At 35.8% G+C, this 15050-nt stretch overlaps 1 protein-coding gene across 1 annotated transcript in view; it reads right to left on the bottom strand.

The window, feature by feature from the left end:
• Positions 1-5766: 5766 nt before the first annotated feature.
• The window catches only part of GLIS3 (GLIS family zinc finger 3), a 601540-nt gene continuing 592256 nt past the window's right edge, over positions 5767-15050 (bottom strand). Inside the window, exons 10-11 of the mRNA XM_056805458.1 lie at positions 11192-11374; positions 5767-10954 (exon numbers count right to left, since the gene is read on the bottom strand). Coding sequence (XP_056661436.1) covers positions 10818-10954; positions 11192-11374 — 320 coding nt within the window. The 3' untranslated portion in view covers positions 5767-10817. The remainder of the gene's footprint in view (positions 10955-11191; positions 11375-15050) is intronic.

Genomic DNA, 15050 nt, shown 5'->3' with positions numbered 1-15050 from the left:
AGGCTCTACATTTTTAAGTTCTCTAAAGTTATTTCATTATGCTTTTCTTATACTTTGTGTATCATTTGTCTCATCATATGCATTCAGGCCCAGTTACTATCGATTCAGTGCATAATTTTAAAAAATCGAATTGGAGAACTTTACAGGAAACAATTATTTTACTATCTTGTAACTGGTCTCACCTCTGTTGATCCTATCATGTCACCTTCTCTAAATTTTAATCTGTATTTTCCTGTATATGTTTAATGCACTTCTTTTGTGGAACACATAGTTGGGTATTGTTCCTTTATTAATTTATCTGCCATTTTTCTTTTTATTAAGCAATATAGACCACTAATATTTAGGGTTATAATTATTATATTGCTATATTCTTTCATTAAACTGATACAGTTCTCTCATATTAAGTCAGTACTTCAGCTCTGTAAATTATAATTAATAATAATGATTAAAGTTTCTTTCTCCTGATTTCAATTTCTTTTCTGTTATATCATTCCAATTTCAAATTCCCTGAGTTTCTTTTGTTATTCTCACTCATACATATGTATGTTCATATATATATACACACACACACACATATATATATATATATATATACACAGACATATATAAATGTATATAGTCATTGACTGGGTCTAGTTCAGGTTTAGGATCTCAGATTTCTCATTTCTAGAACCAGAACCTGGAACCTCAGACCCTTGTATCTATGCTCCAGTACTGAATCAGAGATTGGATTTTAGATCATCAGGATCATCAGGGCTTCATTTATGAGTAGGACTGCTATATCCAGGATGAATCTTTCTTCTCCCCTATGAAAGAATTATTTTGCATAAAAATGCATAGAAGAGAATTGATACTTCCCTCTGTTATTCATAGAACTATTGAAGGCAGGAGCCCCATTAAAAGGTACTGATCCTATTGATAGCAAACCTGACCCTCTTTCAGAATCCAGATACTATCACATACCACTTAAATAAAAATCATTGCCCTTAGTGGCCTTCTTTTACTACTTTTATCTCTATTCATCTTAGACTTATTGCTCCAAATTTCCTATATAACTCTTACCCCAATTCAGTGTGCCCCTTGAGAGTATCATTCCATAGAAAACAAAGTTTCCTTCAGTTGTTTCTTCTTTTATACCTTCCATTTAGAACTCATGGAAACATCTTCTCTCCAAGAAGACACTACAACCCTTATTGTTGTGGTTCAGAATATTGGTGGAACTGGGGAGGCTCCAGTTAATCCCTTATCCTTGTACAACATCAGCTGATACTGTTGTGGGAAAGAAATTTTGGAGCATCCCTGAACTAGGCTGATCAACTTTGTCTCAGTGGATTGATCTGGGATGCAACTGTGGATTCTTTGGGCATTGAGGATCTAAAGTCAGCTTTAAAATTTTGGGAGAGAATTCTTCTGACCTGAGAACTTCCTTGACCATTGCTTTTAACTGTGATAGCTTTTGTCTGCATTTATCTTCTTACAAACTGCTTTTTAATCCTATTGGGAATTACTTTTATCTGTGGGTACTTAAATATATATTTTAATAAAGAGATCAGTTATTGTAACACTAAGGCTCAGAGTGATCCATGTACCAGATGCAGAATTCCAGAGGTACACTGGCCATCTTCTCTGGGATCAGAATCACCTTCCTTTATGCATACTGGATGATCAGAAGAGTAGGAATGTACTCTTTCAGGCTTTTATCCTTATTCTAGCTTTATATTTCTTTATTATCAGTCTTGACCTTTTAGTTAATCACTTTAACAGTAAAGCATCCTTTGTGTTTGAATACCTTATCCCCTTGGACTATTGTTACTCATATGTTGCCAAACAATTACCTTAAAAATGTCCCAATTCCTCTTTTTATTTTCAGAAATGGGGACAATGGGTCTGGAACATTGCATCATATTATACTTTTTTCATCTGTTGGTTAGTTTTGATGAACTGTGCTTTAATCTTTAAAGAATTTTTCTAAGGCAAGAATATACTGGGAAGTGATGAAAAAGTTAATTCTATAAAATATAAACTTAAAAATTCAAAGTTGATACCTAGCAAAATTTTAGAGAAAAGTACGAAATAGATGGTTGTGAAATTTTAGAATAAACATTGACCACTTTAAGTCAACATGGGTTGACTATTCATGAAATTTTCCAAAATAATCTTGCTTCCATCTTTGAAGAAAATTAATATACTGATAAATCAGGACAATGTTATAGGCAAACTATTTTTTGGGAATCTTTAGTCAATCATTTAATGCTACAAATTGCTTTTAGGCAAACTATTTTTAAAAATTCAAACACTTCTGTTTATTTCACCCAAGTTGAAAGTAACACTCGACTTCGTCCTCCTCTCATTGCCATGGGGGCTTTGGCCTGCTCTGTTTCTGACCTGGGCTAGTTTTTCTATCCTTTGGCAATTGTTAATCTTTTAAGGAGACTCAGTATATTGATGTCAGTGTGTATACCCAATTATCATAGCCCACTATACCTCAGAAGTCTTGAGCTCAAGATATCTACCAGCTTCAGTCTCACTGTTATCACAGATTATAGGCATGTATTACTAGGTCAAGTTAAAGACATAGTATTACATAGATTTCTTTAAGGTCTTTATCAACTCCTAATCCTGGTGGAACTAGACATACATATTATATATAACACTTATTAAACATATAAAGATATCTGTTTATATAAAGACTGAATAACAATTAAATAGATAAATTCATGATTGTTTCAATGACTAAACCCAAAGAGAGAAAAGGTCAACCTAAAAGGGAAGCCTTTTAAAAAAGTGGTCTTTCAATAGAATCTAAACCTAGGCCTTGTAATATTAACATTTTTCATTATTTTAAGTTGGATATTTTGAATAGTAATCATATTTTCAGATTTCCCAAAACTGAGAGGGACAACAAATTCATTGGATGACAGAAGTGTCTGCAAAAGAAGTCAGTAGCCTAGAATGATGGGTTGATTTCCATCAGAATAAAGTTAGTTAGAATTCATAAAAATGAAGGTCAAACAAAAGTTAAAAAATAAACTATATAAGTATAGGATAGGAAAATATGTTTTTAATAATATTTCATATGAAAAAGTCTTGGGAATTTTAATGGAGTACAGGAGAATTATGAATTAATAGTTTGACAGGGTGACCAAAAACCTAATACAATATTCGATTGCATTAGCAGAAATGCAGCATCCAGGCCTTTTCTCCTCCTTTGGTGTCCACTTGCCATCCAGCCCTCACCTATGGCTCCAAGGATTATGTGTTTTAGCCAAATCCCAGCGAACCATCTAGGCAGACACAGGCCCTGGTAGAGTGCTCCACGTTTGATTTAACATTGAAGAAGCCAAAGCTATACATTCCATCCTGAGCTATCATTAGTCATCTTCAGTCTTGTCACCAGACTCCCATGGCTTTGGGAGAGAGTGTGGCTGATGAGTTTGTGCCTCACTTAAATCCAATTATGCACAAGTGAAGACATCACCCTTGTGATGCCATTGGTCCTCTTTGAAAAAACAAAGGTTGAACAAGAACAACAATTTTGTGCTAGGGCCTGTGCTAATCACTTTACACATATTATATCAATTAATCCTCACAACAACTTGAGGAGGCAGATGCTATTAATTATTCTCATTTTGGAAATTGATTCAACAAGGTTAAGTGTCATGCCAAAGGCTACCTAGGTTAAAAAGTATCAGAGGCACGATTTGAACCTGTGTCTTTCAGACTCTAGACCCAGTACTCTATCCATTATGGCACTGAGATGTTTTTGGAGAAGATTCAGAATCCAAGAGGAATAATTTAAGAACTCAGAATGTTTAGCCTAAAGGAGCAATGATTTGGTGATAGGTTACAATATATCTTGAGGGAGGGAATCTTCAAAGTGTTGAAATCATAGACCCCCTGATTATTATTACATTATTATAATTATTTTCTATTAAAGTTCTATTCTAATACCTCATTGCAGTAAGGAGCCTTGGCTTCCTGAAGACTAACACTAAGTACCAGTTCTGTTGGGCTGGAAAGAGGTGAAGTCTTGCGCAGCTTTTGTATGTCTTATTGTGGGTTTTAAAGTGTTGTGGCCAAGGGAACTGCATCCCCCAGCGTGCCTCAGGGGTCCCTCCCTACTACTTCCTGGCATGGGATTGGTCTTGAATGTCCCCATTACTGTGCTGAGGGAGGGACCACGCCCTCTACTTCCTAGTATGGGATTGGTTTTGAATTGGACCAATTCTGTGCTAGGGAGGAAGCACGCCCATGCAACATCCCTCACTTCTAGGAGTGGGATTGGTCTATATATAAGGACCAATCCTGTGCCTAGGAGGGAACTTTGAATCTGAGAAGATTCAGAGTAGCTGGGGTTTACTTAATTTTAGCTAGGGAATTCCAGTGTTTTTTTTTTCTTTTAATAAAGTTTTTAAAACTTTATTAAACTTTTATTTTTTTATTAAACTTATTTAAACTTATTTTATTAAACTTATTTAAACTTTATTTTTTAAAAAAGATCAAAGATAGTTTTCTTTCTCCTCTTTTGTTATTGACTGAGGCCCAGCTCAGTTAAGTTTGGAGAAAGACTCATTAACTGAAGATTAGCCACTAGATGATGTATTTTTTTGGGGAGCATGGAGGTGAATTTTGGGACTATTTAGATATGAATGAGTTGGACCTGAATCAGTGGAAAGATCAATCACATTGATGATGTTATAGAATTGAAATAATACTGAAATCGCCATTAAGATTATTTAGTGTGTGTTGAAAATTGTGATTACAAGTAATTGGGAAACTAAAATATTAAAAAAGAGACTATTTACCAAGCTGAACTAGAAGCCGTCTTTCTAAACCAAATATAACTGTAGTCTTCTAGAATTAGCCCCGTCCTTTCTTGAAAGTATTAGCCATCTTGATTTATTTTATTCCCTCCTTTACTCTAAAACAAATGACGTTCTAGAAATTAGAACATGGTTAGTCTTCTAAGAATGATTTCTTTGATAATGATACATATTTAGGCTGGGTTCCCCTCATTTATTTGTATTGGTTTTGAAAAGATTTCTGCTGCATTTAAAATGTTTTGAACAGTCTCACTTGAAAAATAGTTTGGGACAGAACTAACCAGCAGCTCTGCAAGATGGCACATTGCAGACTGGTAAAAATTAGACCACTTCTGATGGAGATATTCAGGGCACAGTAGCAATTTGACACTTCTGTCTTGCTGAGCACTGTCCCGGAGTGCAGCTCAGTGAGAGAGACCTTCACTTCAGTCATCAGCACACAGAAATCCCATCACCTTAAATATCAAGCTTTCTGGACTTTTCCAAAGCCTGATGTATAGAGTATCATTTCTGAAAGACCCCCAGCCCCTAAGGCCCTGCACACATTTAACCACTTTGGGAAGCAGATTAATAGAATAACAAATAAAACATGTATATGAGTTTTAATTAAGTCTGACGAAACCAAACTTCATGTTTTATTTATGGGCAGTCCCAACATGTAAAAGATTCAGAGAGACACACGCTTTTACTGTCATTTCTTCCTCTCGTATCTATAATTGAATCCAGGCTTCGACCCTGGCCCAAAGCTACATGGCATTTAAAAACTGCCCTTGGAGGTACTCCTCCCCTCTCCCCACTTATCTGCTTCTAATTATATGAGCCAGCTCTAATATGAGAGCCTAATGGCAAAATACAAAAACAAAAAAGAACCCCAAACAAAACAATAGCTAGGCCAGTTGTTCTTGCAAGGACACCCCAAAGGACAATTTCCACCATGCCGAGGTTGTTATACATTTCCAGTTTTATTTTGTACCAAGTGCACAAACCCTTCATTTTACCTTTGACATAAAAAAAGGACTTCATGGAACAAGACAAAATAACTTATGATTATATGAAACATAACTGTGACAAATCACAAAACTATACATATTAATAGAAAAAAGTACCTAATTCTTTAAAAGATTTACGACAATAGGCACCAGATGTGGCACTAGAGTAGAATCAGCCCGATATACAGTATGATATATGCAGTTCATATCTATATGTGAGCATATATAACTATGTACAAGAGTCTGTATGAGTTATGGAAAACAGATTTCCACTTCTTTTCCTCCAAAGTGCTTTGTGTAAGCAACATTACACAGGATGCTTTGCTGTCTGTACAAAATAAATCTTTTCTTTTCTCTTTTTTTTTGCACACACCATTATTTTCCTGTGTGTGTCTCTCTGCTATAAGCTGTTCTTAGAAAACAAAATAATAGCCACACAAATTCCATACCAACAACCAAAAGTGCCATTTTAAAAAAATGCTGCAACAAATTTACGTGGTCAAGAGTAGGACAAAAATCCCAAACAATGCACTGAATGTTGACAAAGTCATTATTTCTAAGCCTTCAAGGCAATCAAGATAGAGTGATGATCTCAGGCAAATGAGGGCAACATTCCCACCCTTGAGAAATTGGTCTTATGACGAAGTTTTTAAATTTCCTCATGATTAGCCATCCCTAACCCCGCAAGCGAGATTACTACTGTACTCCAGTAGAGAGGTCCTTTTGCAACCATTGAGTTAGCTCTGTGATACTTGGAAAAGAAGGCAAAGAGAGATAAATGAAGGGCTGGTGAGGATTTAGATCAGATTGGATCTGGATCTAAACTGTAGCAGCCTTTTGGATATAATCCTTTTTTTGAGAATTAAGATAACGCAGCAAACAAAATGTTTTCAAGGCATGTTGCTTTTAATACCATCAGATAACTGGCATTGAACTGTGTGTATGTGTGTGTTTTCACAAGCACCTCTTTTTTAAAAAGAGAGAGAGATAGAAAAGAAAAATACAGGGGAAAGAAATCCCCATTAAGCTATTCCAGAAAAGTTACATAATAAGCTAAAAATGGATAGGGAACAATTTCCTGAAGTAAGCTTACAATAATACCAGAATAATAATGAAAGCACATACACACTTCCTGCAGATACTTAGGTAAACAAGACATACCATCTAAAGCAGGGCTAGGATTTGGATCCCTGGGAAGGGATGACACAGAGACTTGAGTGGAAATGGGAGATTGTTACACAGTGTTACCCACTCTCTTACTCTTCCCATTTATCCGATGATATATTGTGAGGGTGAGTCAAGAGCAGGGACAGGGGAAGAATGGACAACGTTGGGCTTGCCTTCTATGGTGTAATGGAAAGAATGACCCAGGATTCAAAAGACTTTGGTTCAAGTATTGATTTTGCCACTAATTACCTGGGTGACTTCAAGCAAGTCACTTAATATCTCTTGGTCTCAATATGCTCATCTACAAAGGAAGCTGGATTACATGATCTCCAAAATCATTTTAAAAGATGTTCTAGACCAGCGGTTCTCAACCTCTCAATTGGTAGCAATGAGAATACATAATGCATATCAGGTATTTACATTCCGAATCATAACTGTAGCAAAATTACAGTTTTGAAGTAGCCACCAAAATAATTTTTTGGTTTGGGGTCACTCCAACATGAGGACCTGTATTGCGGGGTCACGGCATTAGAAAGGTTGAGAACCACTGGTCTAGGATTCTATAAATCAATAATAGTAACAGTATTATAAAGTACTTCCAAAAGAATCTCACTTTCTCTGACAAGAAGGATATTGCTATTTTAACCTCCATTTTGCACATGAAGAAACTGAGGCAGAGTTTAAATGCCTTGCCCCGGTGTCACACAACTAATGAATGTCTGAAACCAGATTTGAATTCATGTCTTCCTGATTCTAGGTCCAGCACTCTATCTACTCAGTCACCTAGCTGGAATCCCTGATTTTACCTCCATGGCCCCTTTTCTAAGTAGCTTTCACGCCATAAATGCTGTGGGGTTAGGAGAGGTGAACAATGGTTTAAGCTATCACTACCTACTTAGCCTCTTTCCTGGCAGGTGCCAGTGATGGGGTGTCAGTTCCTAAAGAGGGGCTAGAAATGACACTAGTGGTCATAGAACCAAATATGTCTTCCTAGGAAGGCATAATGTTACTGGACGTGGGATGCCAGCACTTAGAATCGATTCTTGATATTCATCCTCAAATTTTTCTGCTTCACCTCCTGCCCCCTTCTTATTAGGATTAACGCTATAGCCACATGCTATGACACTGAGATTAACTGGTAGCATCACCAGTCTATGAACTGTTTCACCCAATATATCCCCTTTTCTCCTTTCTTTATACAAATAAATTCTACGTATTTTGAATGTCATGAATGCTCCAGAGATTAGAATTAATGGATTACCTGTGAAGATTCTAAAGCAATTTTCTGTTTTAACCTGAGTTTGACAAAGGATCAAATATCAGGATGATTTTGACTCAAAAGAGTCAATTTTTACCATACTCACTTTTACTATACATTGTACAAAATGGGTATGGATATATTAACTCCCCACAAAGAGTATAAGTTTCTTGAGGGCATGTAATATTTTATTTTTGCCTTTGTATTCCTGGCACCTAGCATAAAACTGGAACCTAGGAGATGCTGAATTAATACTTGCCAACCTGGTGATTTATGGGCTCTTGAAAATGTGCAAAGCAGTTCTAACTATTTTTGTTTTAAATTATATTTTAAATGTATAAAGGAGCTTCTTAAATATCATGAAAATGGAGTAATTTTACATAAAACAAAGTAATTGCTTCTCAAGCTCTCATAAATTTGAAACTTTGTTTACTGATTTTTCTTATGGTAGAGCCCATCTGTGTACAGAGAAATTAATTCCATCTGGGTCCATAGTGTAGACCAGCAGTATCAAATTCAAATAGAAACTGGCTACTAAACCTTAAGCCATGCATAAAGATTCCTGCAGGTCATATATTACCTGAGAAACATTTTATATGCTATATTGTAATTTTACATATTTTGTTAAATAATTCCCAATTACGTTTTAATCTGGTTCAAGTACCTATATTGCAGCAAACGAGCACATGGGTCATTTGTTTGACACCTCTAGTATAGTCTGACACAGATATTCTGCTCTTGATTCATCCTTTGACTTGCATTTGGGCCTGGAGTTCAGAATCCTCTAGGGAAGGATTTGCTACTGAAACTCACAAATCATTCAGTCATATTTGAAATTACCCATGATTTTATGCACAACACCAGATTTCTTTATTGTCCTATTATTAATGGTTTTGCCAACAAGGTTATTTCCCTTCTGCTATTATTAATAAAAAAGGAAAGGTAGCTTTAACCTTTAAATATCATGACATCAGGATGACCATTAGTGCCTGTCCAACGTTCTGGTAGTCTTATGCCCCAGAACATGCTAGCTTTAAAAAATATAAAAAATAGTGGCTTTCCATCTAGTCTCAAGATCTATATACCAACCTAGAGTACAACTTAAATTCTGGGCTGCCAAGCTAGCATTTCAGAAATGGTGGTTTCCCATCTCTCTTTCGTCCCTCAATCTGTATTCCAGGTCTCAAATCTCCTTCATTGCCACTTTTAACTGGTTTCCTAGCAGATCTCTCCAGAGTTTGGAGCTAGGTGTTAGGGTGGATTGGGTCTGGACCAGCACTGGGGTTGGAGGAGGATACACATAAGTGGGGAAGAGATGGAGAGGAGGGGAAAAGGAAGAACCAAGAACAAAGAGAACAGTGCAAGGCTAAAAGAGGAGGGAGGAGAACAGAGTAACTGTTCACCTCAACCCCCATTAACTTCCTCCTCTACCACATCTGGAACCTCCCTCTTTCCTCTCACATCCCCCAGACTGCCTCAATGGAGCCAAAGGTCTGCCAATGTCTCACCTGGCCAGAGCACTGAAATAGGATTTAATTTATCAATTTGTAGCCCTTCTCTTGGCACAAGTTCCTTGGAGTGGGAGGCCCAAAGCTTACTGAACTAAATCAGCTTTAAGACTTTGCATTCAGTGCTGGAGGAGCACATCTAACATAATTCAGCCACTCATCCTCTGCTAACTATAAAACTGAAAGATCAAAGGACTTCCAAGCACTGCTGGGTCTGTGTGGGCAGGATTTTAAAGGATGAGGAAATACAAGTAGGAGTGCTTTATTTATTTATTTGGCTTTGCCAGAAAGAGGCCACAGAAAAGTTGTTGTTGGTTTTTTTTTTCCTGCTTGTTTGTTTTTTCTTTTTTTTAAGTGACAAAAAGGTGCCCTAATTCTTATAAGTGGAAGAATTAGCTGGGATGAAAGTAAATTGTCTTTCAAGTCACTGTACTTGGCAGATTATTTTTATTCACTGCATAAAATAATGTAATTAGAAAAATAGTAAAAAAGCAAACTACTGGTAAGCCTGTGGGTATAAAATGGGAGAGCTGAACCAAACTTGCTGGAGATCCTGGAGCCAGGTAGCATCCCTGGAGGGCTTCTGGGAGGTGGTGCCTCCAAAGGCATCTGTCAGAAGCTCTATTTTTTTCCCTTTTGTGTTTGGCTTTGCTTAGCTGCAGAAGCACCACAGAGCTGTGTGCCTGGCATAGCTCTGTGCCTTAAGAGGCTTGTACTGTGCCTCTATGTTCTTGTGTGAAAAGAGGATTGTCCCCAAACCAAGCCTGAATTTTTTCTTTCATGATTTCAGTGGTTCCATGGGAACAGTCTCCCAACAACAGCCACTTTCTCATTCAGTCTTTGAAAAGATAGTTGGGCTGTCCCAAGACTCAGCAGACCAAAGGAGAAAGAGGCACGCCTGCTGACGTTCTGGAGGCTTGGTGAGGACCTGCATCTCCCAGCCCTCTTTTGCAAGGATCCTTCTGTGCCCCTGGGCTGCGCTCACCCGGGCACTGAGGGTCCTGACTGGGATGGAAGGAAGGGGATTCGAAGCAGAGGTTTTGGGGATGAGCATTAGATGCCTGGGTGGCTTTTAGCCTTCAGTATAGACCGAAGAGAGCTGGCTGGGGCAGCGATCCACGGCGCTGATCTGTAGGAAGGTGGCATCTTCAGGTCCATTTCGGAGAGACTCGCCAAAGATGCCGGTGGGACCTGATGGTAGATCATACACTAGAAGAGACAAGAGGAAACCAGTAATGATGAAGGGTGACTTCATAACAGAGGCTGACCAGCCAACAACACCACTCAACAGCAACATTAGCAGGCAGGACCATTTAGGGTGGACTGGAGCGAGTGAGGAGTCCCCATTAAAATACAAATAATGGGAAAATAAATGGCACAAATAAAGGGAAATTTCCCCCTTCTGAGAGTATGCCCCGGGTTCTAAGCTACTAATGTCAAACAGACCTGTGATGCCTGAATGAGCGGAGAAAGCTCGATGGAAAACATCGAATCCTGCCTGACCCATGGATGCTGGGACGAGGCAATCTTCAAAGGAAGGCACCATATTGCAGGAGTTGCCATGGGCCATGTTTCTTTGAGGATCACTGTAATGCGGGGGACAAAATGTCTGCAGCTGCCCGTAGAACCCTGAAACAAAGAAATAACCTTGAATATACTGCAAAGCATGAAAGGAGCAACAAAACATTAAAAACGGAGCTTCAAAGATCCCAATAAACTCACTGAAGGATCCCCTTTAGAATTTTCATTTCATTGGTGAATTCATTTCATTTCATTTCATTTCATTTCATTTCATTGCCATTTCAGTAACACCACTGGTGTTTGTCAAAATATGGAGGCAAGATAGTATAGTGGAAAGACTATATTTGAATCTCTATCCTCATATTTCTTCCATGTGTGACCCCAAGCAAATTACTTTCTTTGGTCCTCAGTTTCCCTGTCTGTAAAAAATGGGATTTGACTATATATCTTGGTTTTGTTGTAGCTCTAACTTTGATATCTAAACCAGCCTCATGAAGGTCATATTGTAGGTGAGGTACCACAGACCATTGAAAGTCCATTCAAAGTTGTTTGTATAAACTGTTCTTCTAGATTGTTCACTTTGCATCAGTACATAAAAGTCTTCCTAGGTTTCTCTGAAACCATTCTCTTAATAATTTCTTAGAGCATATTATTATTCCATTGCAACTTCTTCAGCCATTTTCTAATTAAAGAACACCCTCAGTCTTTGCCACTTCAAAAAGATGTTATAAATATTTCTGTTCAAATAGTTCCTTTTTCCTCTTTAATCTTTGTGGCATAGACCAAATAGAGATATCCTTGGGTCAAAGTATATACTCATTTTAATAGGTTATTTTGTGCATAGTTCCAAATTGCTTTCCAGAATGCTGGAACAGTTCATGGCTCCCTTACTATTGCATTAATGTACCTGTTTCTCACAACCCATCTGGCATTTGTAATTTTCCTTTTTTTGGTCCACTTTGCCAATCTACTGTGAATGAGGCATTACCTCAGAATTGTTTTAATTTGTGTTTCTCTAATAATTAGTGATTTAAAAGATTTTTTCATGCTGTTTGTGATCGTTTGGATTACTTCCTATGACAGATTTCTTTCCTCTACTAACTTCTGGTTCATATCCATTTTTTAAAGATTTAAATAGCTGGCTTGCCCAAACTGTAAGATTTAAATTAATATCAATAACTCCAAGTATTATTTTTATAAAGTTTATTAATAATCACTTGAAGTAGAAGAAATAAAAAAAAGAAGTCCAAAGCCTAATATTCTAACTAAAGTATGACCACATGTGTAAACTCTCCTACGGGCTCTCAGTTGAACGTGGCTGCTGAAGCTAGCAGCCACGTTCAGGATAAAAAAAAAAGAGAGGGGCAGGGTCACACCAAAACTTTATCCTCTGTATGTTCACGCAGTGTTAGCACATAAATGGGATGCTGGGTAAGAGTCTTGGGGGTGAAATTCTATCCACACACTTTAAACATTTCTTATAAATTTTACTCAGTTTCTTGAATATCTTATGAGTGAGTCCTTTATCAGAGAAACTTCTGCAAAGTTCCCCCCCCCCCCCAATTTCCTACTTCTTTTCTAGATTTCAGTTCCACTGGTTTTGTTTGTATAAAAACTATTAAATTATATTTAATCAAAATTTTCTATTTTACCTCTTTTACACCTCTAATTCTTGTCTGTTCATGAACTTTTCTGTCGAAAAGTCTAGCAGCTCATTTCTTCCTGCTCTTCTAATTTGTTTATGATGAATGTTATCTTTTATGTCTAAATCTTGTAGCTATTTGGAGATTACCTTCATACATGGTATAAGATGCTGTCTATACCTAGTTTCTGCTATATTACTTTCCAATTTTCCCAGTAGTTGTTTTTTTTTTAAATAGTGAATTATTGCCTTAATAGAAGGAAGTTTGCCAAACAGGAGGCTACTCTGTTTCTTTACTTCTATAAGTTGTGTACCTTATTCGTTTCACTCTTACTTATTACCAAGTGACAGTTTGGATGATTATATCTTTGTAGTATATTTGGCTAATAAGTTTCCTTCCTTCTTGCCTTTTTTCATTAATTCCCCTTATATTTTTGATCCTTTGTTCCTCCGATGAATTTTGTTGCTATTTTTTCTAGACTTATAAAGTTATATTTTGGTAGTTTGGTAAATTAGTTTAAATAATATAATTTTTGATACATTGCCTCAGTCAACCCACAAGAAATTCATATGTCTTCAATTTATAGATTATTTTTGGACAAAATATTTGCAATATTTGTTTTCCTATAGTTCTTATGTGTGTCTTAGCTGACAGATTCTAAAATAATTTACATTTTCTATATCTATTTAAACTGAATTTGTATTTCTAACTCTTCCTACTATATTTTGTTAATATACAGAAATATAAATGATTTGTGTTTTTTCTTATATCCTGCACCTTTGTTGATGATGTTAATTATTTTAGTTTTTTTGTTGATGCTTATTTAAAAAATGTTTTGTTAATTGACTTTAGAGTTCTTGAAGTAAACCATCTTTTCAATTATAAAAAGTGATCATTGTTTTTCCTCTTTGCCTATGCTTGTTCATTTTATTTTTCTTTCTTATTCCTATATTTCTTTTCTTTCTTATTCCTATATTTAGCATTTGTGACAAAGTATTGAATACTAATGATGATAATGGACATTCTTGTTTTCTTCCTGATCTTATTGGAGAATCTTCTAGCTTCTTGTCATTACTGATTACAAAAGGTTTTGGTTTTATATAGACACTACTTATCAATTTTAAGGTAGTCTTCATTTATTCTTGGACTTTCTAGCATTTTTAACTAGAGTAGCTGTTATAGCTAACAAAGACTTATAATAAATCAAATAATATAATCATATAATTTTGTTGTTTTTTTATTTTAATGAAGTGTTTAATTTATAGTTTTCCAAATATTGAACTGGCCCACCATTACTGATATAAATCTAGCCTGGTCATTGTGTATAATCTTTGGATATATTGACTAATTTTAAATATTTTATTAAATTCTTTTTTTGCTTTAATGTTCATTAAGAGTTGGGTTTATAGTTTTCTTTCTGTTTTGACTTTCCATAGTTAAGGCATCAGAGCCATATTTGTATCATAGAAAGAATTTGGTAGGATTCTTTTATGTATTTTTTCCCCAAACAATTTTTCTATTACTAGAATTCATTGTTCTTAAATGCTTAATAGAATTAATTTGTAAATCCATCTGGTCCTGGGAAGTTTTTCTTTGGGAATTAAGTTATGGCTTGCTCAATTTCTTTTTCTAAGAGAGTATTATTTAAGTATTGTAGTTCCTATTTTGTTAATCTAAGAATTTTGTATTTTTGTAAACATTTATCCAATTTACTTAGAGTGTCAGTTTTATTGGAATTTAGTTGGAAAAAAACAGCACCTAATAATTGCTTTGTTTCTTCTTCATTGGTTACAGATTCACCTTTTTCATTTTTGATAATGGTATTTTTTCTTTTTAAATTAAGTTAGCTGGTGGCTTACCTATTCTTTGATTTGTTTGTTTTTCAAAACAGGTCCTAGTTTTATTTACTAATTCATTTTTTATTTCCATTTCATTAATATTTCTCTCCTTTTCCATTTTGCTACTTAATTAGGATTTTCTCATTCTTTGAGTTTCATATCTCATTTATCATTCTGTTCTTTCTGTTTTTCATTGATAGAAATATTTAGAGATAAAAATGTTTCCCCAAGTATGGCTTCTATTTCATCCCCTAAATGTTGATATGTTTTCTCATTGTTGTATTATTTAAATGAAATTATTTT

This window comes from Monodelphis domestica, chromosome 7 (genome assembly GCF_027887165.1).
Source record: "Monodelphis domestica isolate mMonDom1 chromosome 7, mMonDom1.pri, whole genome shotgun sequence".
Lineage (NCBI taxonomy): Eukaryota > Metazoa > Chordata > Mammalia > Didelphimorphia > Didelphidae > Monodelphis > Monodelphis domestica.
The sequence above is the reverse complement of the archived record's forward strand: the minus strand, read 5'-3'. Positions and strand labels throughout refer to the sequence as shown.